We start from the raw sequence: 15000 nt of genomic DNA, 5'->3' as shown, positions 1-15000 counted from the left end.
TTGCATATGAAGTTATAAACCGTCACCGTGCGATCCGAGGTTCCGTTCGCAGGCTGAGCATAACCTCAACATAGTCCCCATTTACATAAAAAGAAACATCGCCTCCAACGTCCCTATATCTGTACGAGAGGAAGGAAGTCAGTCCAGCCATCAACCAGTTCCTGTTACATTCAAAGATTTATAGGATGAGCTTTTTCCTTGAGGATATCATTATACCTTGTGGAGAATCTGCACGCAGATTTGAAAATAACGTTATAATATTAAAACTAAATAAAGAAACAAAACAGTAAATCTGTGAATAATCGTATGTTTGTACCTCGTACTTATTTTTGCACAAATATACAGGAACAATTGCTCTGTATACTGTATACCTGTGTGGTCTTACTGCACAGATGTACAATAGGAAGCATACTGTAGAGAGGCGGATGGTTACTTAAAAGAGAAAATAGAAGTACTGATTTTAGGATTCAATCAAAACTGTTGAATGGAAAAAGCTTTGAAACACCCATGCTTTGAAACACTCTTGTAGAATCATGCCGTCATGAATGAATGAATAGTTTATTCATTCCAAATATCTTTTGTTGGACCAAACAATTTGCTGTGAATACTTGTCCTTTATACAGAGCAATTTACATCCCTGATTGTACACCCCGTACATGATCCTATAGGTCCACCCCAAAAGACCTTGACCGTGCTTATCCAAAAGCCACAAACTGTTGAACAAAAAGTGACAGTAATATTTCAACACTTGAACGACATATTCAAGGATCTGGGAAGTGCATGCAGCCTCTCCCTGACAGTAGTTATCACAGCACATCCGTTATAAATTCCAAGTAGGTATTGTTTGCTTTGACGTGGGAACTGTATGGACTGTTACAGTACATATTACTACTGGAGTCGGGTTGCGGGGGCAACTATTTCAGAGACTTCCCTTTTCTCATTAGCCAACCATTTCCTCCTGGCGAACCCCGAGGTGTCCAAGGCCAGCATGGAGATACTCTATGATATCCCCATCTCCTGCTGTACTTGAATTGGCCGGGTTCCCCCCCCCGGCCCCCAGGGGTCGATAATTTGTACCGCTCGTCATCAAATGATTTGCTTTAGAATGCCAGTGGCATGGTAACATGCATGGTGTGATGCAGGGGATGCAACTATTGCTGTGGGCCGTGTGCTGTGTCGAAAATATAAAGTAGCAGATCTAAGTTGTACAAGCTGTTCTACAATCTCCACGTTTGTAGGTCACTTTGTGTGTGTGTGTTGTGTGTGTGTGTGTGTGTGTGTGTGTGTGTGTGTGTGTGTGTGTGTGTGTGTGTGTGTGTGTGTCGGGTGCAAACTGATATACTTCTCAGGATTCAAATTCAGAAGCATCAAAAGTATAGCAGATCTACAAGCTCAAAACGCTTGCCGATCTGTTACTTTAGATGCTTTAGTTTAGTGTGACGCTGTGGTGATCAAGTAGGTCATCAATTTAACGAAAACATGTGTTGATAAGAGGTTTCTGCCCGACAGCACGATGATAATTGCTGTGTAGCGTTTTCTTTTTTTTTTCTCTTTTTTTTCTATAGGTCAATGCTTTCTGAATGTCTTCTCTTCTCTTCTCTTCTCTTCTCTTCTCTTCTCTTCTCTTCTCTTCTCTTCTCTTCTCTTCTCTTCTCTTCTCTTCTCTTCTCTTCTCTTCTCTTCTCTTCTCTTCTCTTCTCTTCTCTTCTCTTCTCTTCTCTTCTCTTCTCTTCTCTTCTCTTCTCTTCTCTTCTCCTCCTCTCCTCTCCTCACAGCCTCCTAAGAAGACCCTGGATGAGATACTTAACGAGAGCTATGATCAGGTAGAGTGCAGAAAGAGAAATGCGAGTATTTTTCCCCCACCACTGGTGCTGCGGGTGTCAGTGTGTGACTGTGTGTGTGTGTGTGTGTGTGTGTGTGTGTGTGTGTGTAACATTAGGACAGGTTAAGAATAATTCAGGATTGTTTTAGCGTGGCGTAGCTGCTAGGTTGAGGCTCTGTGTTATTCCTGTCCATTCCGTCCTGCCTCTCCGTGTTTTCCCACACACCACATGGAGGTTCTCTGTGCTCCTACACACCACATGGAGGTCCTCTGCATGTTTTCAGGTCAAGGACGTGAAGGCGTGTGTTCTGTTTTTCCGTGTGTTTCTCACAGACGTCGGTGCGTGACCGAGTGGGCAGAGTGGACAGCCTGACGGAAAGGCCTGCAAGGTGAGTTGGAAGCTTAGAGTTATATATATATATATAGACCAGAGTGGGGTTGGGCAACTGGTGGCCCGGGGGCCACATGCGGCCCCCACCTTCAGGTAAATATCAGAATACTGGATATATTATTGGTTTAATTAGTAAATTAGTAGCTTGATGAGGAGGATTAAAAGGTTATTGTCTTTTTGATGTAAAATGTAATTGTACTTATAATTCATAAAGTTAACATAACTATAATTAAAGGCATTTGAAATTTTAACTTTCTTGGATTCCAATTTAAAAAAAATCAGGATTTCAATTGAAATATAGGAAAAATTAGCTGATCTACAAAGCTCAAAACGCGTCACAATGGGCCGTGTTTTGAGCTTGAAGATCGGCTATTTTTGCTACCACAGGGATATAAATATGCAGTGTGGCCCCTCTTGGAGTGAGTGTGTAAATATAGTGGCCGCATCTCCATCGTCAAAGTTGCTATTCATTTCAATGGAAGTTGCTCACTGGCACCCGGAAGAACGCTCTGCTCTTCATTCGGCAAATGCGGAAGTGCTATAGCCTCCATGACGATGTCATACAGTTGTTAGACTGTATTGTAGGTTAATACTATACTAAACCCAAGCATTTAGGTTATAAACAGTTTTAAACACATATTTGTAACACTTTTTAAACGTGTCACAGTGTTTAGATTATAAACAGAAGAACATGTTTAATCGCCTGTAACACTTTTTTTTATTGAAGAAAAACAGACGCAAACAAAAACTCAACTAACAAGACAATACGGGAAAGAAAAAGAAAAGAAAAAGGACAAAAAGTAAAAGAAAAAAAAAGGCTGCATTTTTCATATTACAATAAACATTCAATGAAATTCTATTGCAATATCGCTAGGCTGAGAGAAGAGATTCCACTTTTCCCATTTTTTATAGAATTTATCCTCTTGTAGTCTCAGTATGAATGTTAGTTTTTCCATAGAATACAGTTCCTCAATAATGTCCATCCATTGATCTTTCGTTGGTGGGTCCTGTTGGTACCAGCGTCGTGTGATTGCCTGTAACACTTTTTAAACACATAAACGTGTTTAGTTTTTACAATCAAAGTCACTCATAATGGTGTTTAGAATTTGAACACTATAGGTGTTCTCGTGAGGTGTTTGAGTGAACTCGTGTTCTACTGTATTGTATGACCATTAATAAACATTTGCGGCATTTTATTATTACACACATGGTGTTTAGGTTTAAACGCGTCACATGTTCCAGGGATTTACAGTGTATAGCCTACATACAGTACATATATTACAGAGGCTATATTTAACAGATCCCGTGCGCGTGTACGTGTACGTGCGACTACACACGACTAGCTAAACAATCCACAGCACATCCCTCATGGTTGGAAGATCAAGCAGTTCATCTGATCTATATGTGTTCAGTTATTCTGTTGTGCTGCGGAGTCAGGCTACAAGCGTGTGAACTTTCACATATTATTCTCTCTGTCTCCCTCCCCCCTCTCTCTCTCTTTCTCTGTCTCTCTGTCTCTCTGTCTCTCTCTCTGTCTCTCTCTCTCTTTCTCTGTCCCTCTCTGTCTCTCTGTCTCTCTCTCTCTCTCTCTGTCTCTCTGTCTCCCTCCCCCCTCTCTCTCTTTCTCTGTCCCTCTCTCCCTCTATGTCCCTCTCTGTCTCTCTCTCTGTCTCTCTGTCTCTCTCTCTATGTCTCTCTGCCTCTCTCTCTCTGTCTCTCTCTGTCTCTCTCCCTCTCTCTCTCTGTCTCCCTCTCTCTGTCTCTCTGTCTCTCTCTCTCTCTCTCAGTTCTCCGGGCGACTACAGGAAGAGAAGGAAGTCGGAGACGATGGCGGCGGCGATGACGTCGTCCCATCCCTCGGGTGGCCTGACAGCCAGTCACAGCTCGGCGAGCAGCCTCTCGTCCTATCAGGGAGGCCACCTGCACGGGCCGTCCTCCTGGGCCCCGGAACCCAGCTGCCCCTCCCCTCTACGAAGCAGAGGTACGTTCTTCACGGTTCTGTGTGTCTTTCCTCCAGACGGAAGGTTTCTTTTTGAGTTGATGTGTTCTGTTCATATTCACTAAACATTACTGTAGATACGTATAGCTGAAAAGAAAGCAGTGTAGATCAGCTGGCAGAGCTGATCACTGATCGGACTGTCTGGTCACGTAACGATGTAGTGGCGAGACTTTCATGATTGGCTGGCCTCTAAGCCAATGGGAGACTATGCCTACGGTATATGGCCAATGGGACACTAAGCCCGCTCTCCTCTCCCCCACCGCCAGAGCAATCTAGTAAGAGAGTATAATGACACTCCCGTTGACTGTAACAATGGAATGTGGAAGTGCTCATTCTATCTCAATGGAATAGTTCCAGCAATAGGAGCAATGTTTGGAACTATCGCCCGTAGGCACCCGCTTTGCGGCGAGATCAAAGCGTGTCACCACTCTCTTACTATAGATTACTCTGCACAACGCACCATGACCGCAAACGCGACTATGGCCCCACTAAGCCCCACTATGCAAGAGAATGGAACACACGCTGATATAATGACTTCCCTAGCTGGTTAATTAAATCCTCTCTTCAAGCTGACATCTGAGCTCCTAATGCAACACTTTTCCCAGTTGTCTTAATTTACATGAATTAACATGAATTAACACACCGATGATCTCTCGCTGTATTTTTGTGTTTTCACTGTTTTGTTTCGGTGCCCCCCCAAAAAACATCCCCTGTCTACGAAACAAAAGAGCGTTTTGTGTGTGTGTGTGTGTGTGTGTGTGTGTGTGTGTGTGCGTGTGTGCGTGTGTGTGTGCGTGCGCGTGTGTGCGTGTGTGTGTCACAATCTTCTCGTCTCTCTCTCTTCTCTCTCCACGCTGCTTGCTGTGTGTGTGGACCTCTCTCTCTATCTCAGGTGGGGGTGTGACTAACCAGCACGCACACACCACCGACACGCACACACACACCGACGGCACCACCACCACCACCACACCAACGCACGAGCACACGTACATGCACACCGACGGCACCACCACCACACCAACGCACGAGCACACGTACATGCACACCGACACGACGGCGTCGTCACTGGACGAAGACACGTACACACACGCTCTCTCTGCGCCGTGCGCTCTGGGGCGCGGCGAGGAAAACCTCCACGGCCCTCAGGACTCCACCAGCAGCGAAGTGTGCTCGCTGAACGGGTGGGGGGAGGAGGAGGAGGAGGAGGGGGAGAGGGGGGAGGTCTGTGAGGAGAGGGGGGGTCGTGGGGGGGTCGTGGAGGACAAGGGGAGAACCCCTCCTCGTCCCTGGACCACCGCCGGGGCGAACGAGAGAGGAGGAGGAGGAGGAGGAGAGGAGAGAGAGAGGCCGACGGAAGAGGAGGGAGAAGGGAGAGATGGGGAGGAGGGGAGGAGAGGGGGGGAGGGAGGAGAGAGGGAAGGGGAGGAGGGGAGGAGGAGGAAGGAGGCCAGCCAGCGGGCGGAGAGAGAGAGGAGGGGGCGAGGGAAGAGGGGAGCGGCCGCCCCTGCGCCCCCTCGCTCCCACAGCGCGGGGTCTCTGTGCGAGCGCCGCCAGGCGGCCCACAATGCACCCGGCTTCCTGCACCTGTACCGCTCCATGCACCACATCGACAGGCAGGAAGTGATGCGGGGCCGCGACGGAGACCCCGGCGCCAAAGGCGTGCGCAGCATCCGGTCGCGCATCCGGCAGTACGAGGCGGAGGTGGCCGGCCAGGCGGACGTCCGGCAGTACGATGTCCCCACAGACGAGGCGCCGGCGACAGATCCGTTAAGGGGCGGTTCAATGGAGGAGGCGGCGGCGCCCCGGCCGCCGGTGCGCGACACGGTGCGGTCGCGCATCTCGCAGTTCGAGCATCTCATCAGCAAGTCGCGCTCCATGCCCAACCTGAGGGCGAGAGCCGAGAGGGAGGAGCCCTCCAGGTGGCGCCAGAGGAGAGGCACGGTGGGCGGGCCCGCCCCGCAGCCGCTCTCCTCCTCCTCGCTGGCCGACGACGGAAGCCCTGCCCCCGGAAGCCAGCAGCAGCGCCCTCCTCCTCCTCCTCGGAACCGGCGCGCGCCGGAGGGCCGGCCCAACTACGCACGCTCGCAGACGCACGACAGCCTGGGGACACGCGCGCACGCCCAAGCGCACGTGCTCTGCATATCGGAGCTGCGTGCGCACCTGGCCAAGCACCTGCAGCGCAGCCCGCGCAGCGCGGCGCGCGCACACCTCGAACCCGAGCCCGAGCACAAACCCAACCACGACCGTGAACATGGACGCTCGCGCACGCCACACGCACCCTGCTGCACGTACCCACGCACCCAATCGCCCCACGCACACACGCCCTCACCCCACTACACCCACTCACACACACCAGACGCCCTTCAGCCCGACTGCCGTCACCACAATGATACCCGCTGTCCTGACGACCATCGCCATCACAGCCTAGTCCCGCCCCCAGAGCCGCCCACGGACGACAGGGCTTCTTCTGATTGGCTGGCTCTGGACGGCTCCTCCAACTGCAGCGAGTACGAGCCCTCTCGTTCGCCCTCGCCTCGCCCTCTCTCTCTCCGCCGCAATCGCCATTCTGACTCCTCCTCCTGCTCCTTGCTCCCCCGGGGCCGCCCCCCTCCCCCGCCCCGGCCTGGCGGTCTGGACCTCCGACACCGCCGCCCGGAGCCCGAGAGCCCGGCGGAGTCCGTGACCTCTCTGCTTAGCCCCGCCCCCTACAGCAGGACCGCCAGCCCCTGTGTGGCGGCGCTGCCCAGTCCAACGCACCTGGACCGGCCGGCCCGCCCGACGGCCACGGCCACGATGCGCCGGACCCCGGGGTCGCTGGAGAGCGTGCGTTATCGGTGGAACAGCGGCACCGTGGGCCCCCACGCGCAGCCGCGCTGCCAGACCCCCAACGACACGCCCACGGAACCCCCCCGAGAAGCAGAGGCCAGACCCCCCCCGCGGCACCTGGCCTACGTCCCCCCGGACCGCCAGAGTCACCTCGGACGCTCAGCGGACTCCCCCGCCGGACCCGACAGGCCTCGCCCTCGTCCCTCAGCCAGGCCCCCCCCCCCACCGCCACCCCCAGACCTGGATCCAGCCAGGCCCCCTAGCGGCGGCGGCCAGGTGTACCGGGCCTTGGACCAGGCCGTCAGCCCGGCCCACTTCCCCGGCCAGGTGTACCGGGCCTTGGACCAGGCCGTCAGCCCGGCCCACTGCCCCGGCCAGGTGTACCGGGCCTTGGACCAGGCCATCAGGGACGTGTGGGACTACCTCCGAGAGGAGAAGAAGCAGGAGGAGGAGATGAGCACTTTGGAGGAGGACAGAGACGACGACAGCCTCTTCTTCAGTCTGCCGCTCACACCGCAGAGGACCTCGTCCCTGTGGGCCGTGGACGGGACCCCCGGGACCCCCGCGGAGAGCAGGGAGGCCGGGGAGGGACGGGTCGGGGGCGAGAGGTGTAGCCGGAACAAGACGCTGAGAAGCAGCCAATCAGACCAGACCCTGGCCACCCGTGGCCGGTACCACCAGGACGGCGGCGGAGACGAGTCAGGTGCTCATCATGCCCAGATCCCGCCATCGTCATCATCATCATCATCACCATCATCACCACAACGCCGGCGTTGTTCCACACCAGGGCTGACCAAACCGGAGCCTTTAGGCAGGTCTAAAGTTAATCCCTGTCTTTGGGCTTAAGAGCTGAATCAAATATGGGGGCATATCGATGTGTTGATCCACGATCGACCATCGAATCCCGTCTTAATGTAGGCCTAATGAAGTTAAAGAAATAATAATAATAATAATCAATGACTCATTTCAACTCAATGTCCAAAGACATGGTTCCATTAATGGCAGTCCACTCCTCACATTAAACCTTCTCTGTCGGGGTGGAAACCTCATTGTGTTCAAAACCGTTCAAATTCAAAAGCACCAAAGGTAGCAGATCTACAAACTCTAAACTCTAGCTTGCAGATGTGCTATTTACGAAAAGAGAGGTTTCTGTGCAGAGGTTTGGTCGTCCTGTCCCAGTCCTCCCAGACCTGCCTATGGGTCCATCGCTCCCTCTGGGTCTGTCCCAGTCCTCCCAGACCTGCCTATGGGTCCATCGCTCCCTCTGGGTCTGTCCCAGTCCTCCCAGACCTGCATGGGTCCATCGCTCCATCTGGGTCTGTCCCAGTCCTCCCAGACCTGCATGGGTCCATCGCTCCATCTGGGTCTGTCCCAGTCCTCCCAGACCTGCATGGGTCCATCGCTCCATCTGGGTCTGTCCCAGTCCTCCCAGACCTGCATGGGTCCATCGCTCCATCTGGGTCTGTCCCAGTCCTCCCAGACCTGCCTATGGGTCCATCGCTCCCTCTGGGTCTGTCCCAGTCCTCCCAGACCTGCCCGGGTCCATCACTCCCTCTGGGTCTGTCCCAGTCCTCCCAGACCTGCATGGGTCCATCGCTCCCTCTGGTTCTGTCCCAGTCCTCCCAGACCTGCATGGGTCCATCACTCCCTCTGGGTCTGTCCCAGTCCTCCCAGACCTGCATGGGTCCATCACTCCCTCCGGGTCGTATCACTCTGTACTGAACCGTGTGTGTGTTTGCTTTGTTTTTTCTTGTTGTCTTGCATGGTTTCGTGTTTACCGTCATGCCTGCAAGAAAGAAATATTTTCCACACTTTTCCAGCTTATCCCTGGTCATAATAGGGACATACTGTCCCCAACCCTAGATGCCAAAATAAATGTTTGTGTATTTCTATGCCAAAAAGGTCCCTAAAAGTCGTAACTTCAAATTGCTTAATTGCTGTCAAACACAAACATTCTGCGTAATGCCTGGGCCGCGGTCGAGCGGTCCAGGCACCTCGCGGCGTGTCGCAGGTTCGAGTCCCGATCCCGACGACCTTTGCTGCATGTCTTCCCCCCCCCCCCCCGTCTCTCTCCCCCCTTTCCTGTCAAACTACTGTTAATATATCAATAGAGTCCAACGTCCCAATACTCTGACATTACTAACCCTACCTAACCTTAACCCTAACCGCATGTGGAGTCTTAACCCGCCACGTATGTCGGACTAATGGTACGTGGGACTAACGTATGGCCGCCGTATTCATTCAGCTGTGTGATTCCCATAGCTTTTCATTAGGGAGACACTCTTGGTCTGCTCTTCTGCTCCTAATATTAGCTCTCTACTGACACCACATGGCAGGCTAGTGACACATTGCATTGCTCAGCTGTGTGTCAGCACTCCTGCAACAGATGTAAATTATATGGTGGGACATATCATCTATTTACAGATGTAAATATGGTGGGACATATCATCTATTTACAGATGTAAATATGGTGGAACTATCATACCATTGTCCAGCTCAGACTTGTGGTTAGAGTGTCCGCCCTGTGACCGGGAGGTTGGGGTTTGATCCCCGACCGGGTCATACCAACGACTAATGAAACTGGCACCCAGTGCCTTCCCTGCTTAGCGCTCAGCACTATAGGGTTGTATTGGGGGGTACGGTAAGTCCCTGTGACATACTAGCGTCATGGACAGGGGGGTGTACTTGTACTTGCTTGTACATGAAGCTGCCTCATGCTACAGAAACACGAGATATAGGCTCCTTACCTCCTATGGGGCTCATGGGTTCGGCAAGGCCTACTCATCATCTATTTACAGATGTACATATGGTGGGACTATCATCTATTGTACAGATGATGCACTCTGTGGACAACATGAGCTGCTATACCGGCCACGGTGTGTCTAAATCCATCCTCCTGACCTGACAGCCTTGTAGACAGAGGAGTTCAGACATGCGTGTCAGACATTGAATATTTTCTATGGCTCGATCATGTACACAGTAGTACTTTTTATCTCATTTTTACTCATGTACACAGTAGTAACACTGATACTATTATCTTCATATTCAGTGGTTTTACTTTATCAATGTGGCAATACAGAAATACAAGTAGACGTTCGGAATTCAAAATGTACTTGAGTAAAAAGTACAGAAGTATTGGCATGAAAATGTACACAAAGTACCAAAGGTAAAAGTACTCATTGTGCAAGTAAATAATCCTCAAAATTGTACCCAAGTACATTACTTAAAATGTAAATGTACTTAGTTTCCACCAGGGTTCATATTGAATGTTATCCATGTCTCATGTACACAGTAGCACCATATATGGACATATTGAATGTTATCCATGTCTCATGTACACAGTAGTACCATATATGGACACATTGAATGTTATCCATGTCTTCAGTCATGTACACCGTAGCACCATATATGGACACATTGAATGTTATCCATGTCTTCAGTCATGTACACATGGATATGATATCTCTTCACATGGGCCCCATATCCCTGAATGTGTGTTCTATGTTAACAGCCCCTCCCAGCCAGGACGCCTTCAGGAGCCAACCCAAGGCCGAGTTCAGAGACCACGCCCCCCACAGCAGAAGGCCCGCCCCCGAGGTAAGATACACTAAACTCGTCTTAACCCATTCTGAACGGGAACCCATTTTGGTGTTAGCACGATGTTATGCTTTAGCTATTGAAAAATAGCAGATCTACAAGCTCATAGCGCGCCACCGAGTGGCGCGCTACGAGCTTGTAGGTCTGCTATTTTTGAAAAATCGAAGAACGACTGACATTTTTTAGAATCTGATCTCAGGTCAGAATGGGTTAATCAGACCAGTGTGTGTCCAGTGGAAACCTCGTATGAATCTGATCTCAGGTCAGAATGGGATAATAGGAAGCACGTTACGCAACACGCATCGTCAGCTTATAAAATGTCTATTAGTCAATTGAAGATGAAAGAGAATCATTTGAAGTGAGGGCAGAGCTCCTAGTTTCACAGATTAGGACTTTGGCCTAACGAAGATTTTCAGTCATAACGCGAGGCTACTTTTTGCTTTAATTCATGTTTATGTGTGTGGTGTTGTGTCTCCACTCTCCAGAAGCAGGCAGCTATAGCCCGCTCTATGTTCATGTTTATTTATGGTGCTGTGGTCTCTAGAAGCAACTTAGCAAGCTGCCAGGGTGCTCTAGAACTTCATGTTTGTGTTTGTGTCTCTCTAGAAGCAAGCTGCCAGGGTGCTCTAGAACTTCATGTTTGTGTTTGTGTCTCTCTAGAAGCAAGCTGCCAGGGTGCTCTAGAACTTTGTGTTTGTGTCTCTCTAGAAGCAAGCTGTCAGGGTCCTCTACAACTTCATGTTTATATTTGTGTTGTTGTGTGTCTCTCTAGAAGCAAGCTGCCAGGGTCCTCTACAACTTCATGTTTATATTTGTGTTGTTGTGTGTCTCTCTAGAAGCAAGCTGCCAGGGTCCTCTACAACTTCATGTTTATATTTGTGTTGTTGTGTGTCTCTCTAGAAGCAAGCTGCCAGGGTCCTCTACAACTTCATGTTTATATTTGTGTTGTTGTGTGTCTCTCTAGAAGCAAGCTGCCAGGGTCCTCTACAACTTCATGTTTATATTTGTGTTGTTGTGTGTCTCTCTAGAAGCAAGCTGCCAGGGTCCTCTACAACTTCATGTTTATATTTGTGTTGTTGTGTGTCTCTCTAGAAGCAAGCTGCCAGGGTCCTCTACAACTTCATGTTTATATTTGTGTTGTTGTGTGTCTCTCTAGAAGCAAGCTGCCAGGGTCCTCTACAACTTCATGTTTATATTTGTGTTGTTGTGTGTCTCTCTAGAAGCAAGCTGCCAGGGTCCTCTACAACTTCATGTTTATATTTGTGTTGTCGTGTGTCTCTCTAGAAGCAAGCTGCCAGGGTCCTCTACAACTTCAAGGCGCACACTGCCAAGTGAGTATACACTCAGAGCACCGAACTGTCATTCCATTGGCATCGTGTCACACTGCCAACTGAGCAGAGCACCAATCTTTACTCTCATCACCATCATTGTGTCACAGGAGGTACTGTAACAGTAGGGGTTCCAAACCACTGGTACTAGTATTACTGGTGGTACTAGTACTTGAGCCCCCCTCTGGTAGTGCACAGAGGAGTTCCCAAAAAAGGAGAAAAAAGACAAAAGTGGAATGAAATATTTATATTACTACAGGTAGTTCTTCTCTCCAGCCGTGCTGAAATGAGCATGACAGCACACCTAGCCGTTAATAGAAGTTTTATTTTATAGAATAGAAGAGTTTTGTCAGAGCAGCAGCATTATTGGCTTAGGAATGGAACAAAAAATAATAATAATAATAAAACTTTATTTGTATAGTTATAGCACCTTTCATGACATGAAATGCAGCTCAAAGTGCTTTACAGAAAAATGGAGAATAAAAGAAAAGCAAGGCAACAACATTAAGAACAAGCAGTAATGCAATACAGTGAGGACATGAATAACAAAAATAAAAAATAAAAGATCAATTAAAAGCAATGTTGTAGAAGTGGGTCTTGAGCTGAGCTTTAAAAATGTCTACAGAGTCTGCCTGTCGAAGGTACAGTGGGAGCTTGTTCCATGCCGAGGGCCCGTTGAAGCAAAAAGCTGCTTCCCCGTATTTTTTAGTTGCCATTTTTTTTGGCAAAGCGAGCAGGCCAGCAGTGGAAGACCTTAGGGGGCGGTTTGGGACATATTTAGGCAGGCAGTCATGTAGGTAGGAAGGTGCGAGACCATTGAGAGCTTTATAGACAAGTAAAAGAATTTTAAAATCAATCCTAAAAACAACCGGAAGCCAGTGCAGTGATGCCAAAACTGGAGTAATATGTTCTCTCATCTTAGTTCTAGTTAAAACTCTGGCTGCTGCATTTTGGACAAGTTGTAATCTGTCAGTTGTTTTCTTAGGCAGTCCTGAAAAAAGTGCATTGCAGTAGTCAAGCCGAGAAAAAACAAAGGTGTGGATTAGCGTTTTTGCATCGTCCAAGGACAAATAGGCTCTGATTCGTGCAATATTTCTAAGGTGAAAAAAGGCAATCTTGGTAACATCATTAATGTGTGAATTAAAATTCAATTCAGAATCAATAATAACCTCCAGGTTCTTTACTGTACTGTTAAAAAAGGCAGGTATATACAGTATACGCTTATTATACGTTATTATGGTGGTAGTTGGAGAGCCAAATATCTTCTGAGGTGGTACTTCAGTGTAAAAAGGTTGGGAACCAATGCTGTACAGTACGTGACACAAACCCTTCATGGTGTTTTTCCCTTTTCATATCAAGGCCCGTTATCTATTCTGAGTTGGAGCCACGGACCAGCATTTGATGAGATTTAGCCTCTCAGACCCAAAAGGAAAGAGTATTCTGTTGTTGTTATATGAGATTTTGCATGCGTCCGTAGTGATGTGTGTCGGGAGCGAGGCAGAGATTGAAAAACAACAACAATCCAGCGTGGAGTCTCAACTGCGAGTCCTTTTGGACCTAGACATTATTTATATGCATTGGAAACGATGGAAACGGATTAGAAGAAGACGAAGACGTTTTTTGTCAGCCAGGACAGGGTGGAGAAAAGAAAGCGGGGAGTGGGGAAAGAAAATGCAGCTATACAGTTTGTAGCTTTGTAGCGTTGCATCTGGAAGTTGAACCCAGCTCAACTTCAATTTGTAGCTTCGTAGCTTTTGCAGCAGCTGCAGGTGTCGGATGCATCTTTGTGTCTTCACGTCGCTGGCTTCCATTGACAATGAATGGTAGACTGCATGTTTGCATCTGCCCGTGTGAACGCTGGATGGATGGATGGATGGATGCTGAACTGTGTGCTGTCGCCTAGGGAGCTGGCGCTGAGGAAAGGAGACACGGTGCACATCCTGAGGCAAGTGGATAAGAACTGGTACGAAGGAGAGATCAGAGGACATGTTGGAATCTTTCCCATCTCGTATGTACAGGTCAGTCCTCTCCTCTCCCAGCTGTGTAAACTAACTAAGTACTGTATATTGACATACAGTATATACTGTACTGAAGTGAAGTACCATTTTGCGGTATTCATACTTTTACTACTCTACTACATTTCTGATCCAAATATTTTACTTTTACTGCACTACAATTATTTTAAAACTTTAGTTACTAGTTGCTCTGTAGATTTCTGCTACTTTCAAAAGGTTGTTATAAGTTTGATAACTGGAAATGGGTGCCATTTTGATGCCAATACTTTTGTACCTTCACTGAAGTACATTTTGAATTCCAGACTTTTACTTGTAACAGAGTATTTCTATATGGAAGTATTGGTACTTGGTACAACTTTAGTTTTTTTCAAACAAGGTTCATGTTTTAGGTTGTTATTAGAGAAAGTAAAAGATCAGTATATATATTTTTTTCATTTTCTACTTTTCTACATGGGGCTAAATATATGTAGGCTATATATATATTTTAATTATTCACTATAGTCCTACTAGACCCAAAGAAATTATATGTGGCCAGACGTAATTTCCTGGGGTCTAGTAGGACAATAAAGAAATTGCTGTGAAATTTTGTAAAAAAAAAAGACGTATTTTCATATTCGAATGCCCACCCGCCCCACTCATCTTTTACTAAACAACCTAAAACATGAACCGTGGCTGAAAAAAACTAAAGTTGTAAAAAAGACCACTGTTCAACATTTCAAACCAAAAACCAAACAAACTAGGCTGATGTGACATCAGGAGCCTCGCTGCCTAGCCCACAGCCCCACCTAGAGGCTTCTCAAGGCACAGCAAGTGCGTACAGCAAGTGTACAAATGGAAGTGAGAGTGGACTTAAAACACTATTTTTGCTGGGGAAAATGTCAAAATAAAGGCGCTAGAGTGCCAGCAGATGAGATGCCTAGCATAATTAGTATTAATTAAATGAACAGTGGCGTGCACAGATAGACACTGCCCTTTTCCCTCTGGACAAATGTGCCCTTTTGAAAAAAAATAAAATAAGTACA

General features: G+C 48.4%; 1 protein-coding gene across 1 annotated transcript in view; it reads left to right on the top strand.

Annotated features, from left to right (window-relative positions):
• LOC308322627 (uncharacterized protein) overlaps positions 1–15000 on the top strand; it is a 53022-nt gene that overhangs the window by 24220 nt on the left and 13802 nt on the right. The window contains exons 11-16 of the mRNA XM_080774003.1: positions 1776–1823; positions 2156–2211; positions 4001–4194; positions 10550–10635; positions 11920–11966; positions 13867–13981. Of these exons, the coding sequence (XP_080630129.1) occupies positions 1776–1823; positions 2156–2211; positions 4001–4194; positions 10550–10635; positions 11920–11966; positions 13867–13981 (546 nt within the window). The remainder of the gene's footprint in view (positions 1–1775; positions 1824–2155; positions 2212–4000; positions 4195–10549; positions 10636–11919; positions 11967–13866; positions 13982–15000) is intronic.

Source organism: Protomyctophum bolini (assembly GCF_963924005.1).
Source record: "Protomyctophum bolini genome assembly, chromosome: 10".
Lineage (NCBI taxonomy): Eukaryota > Metazoa > Chordata > Actinopteri > Myctophiformes > Myctophidae > Protomyctophum > Protomyctophum bolini.
The sequence above is the reverse complement of the archived record's forward strand: the minus strand, read 5'-3'. Positions and strand labels throughout refer to the sequence as shown.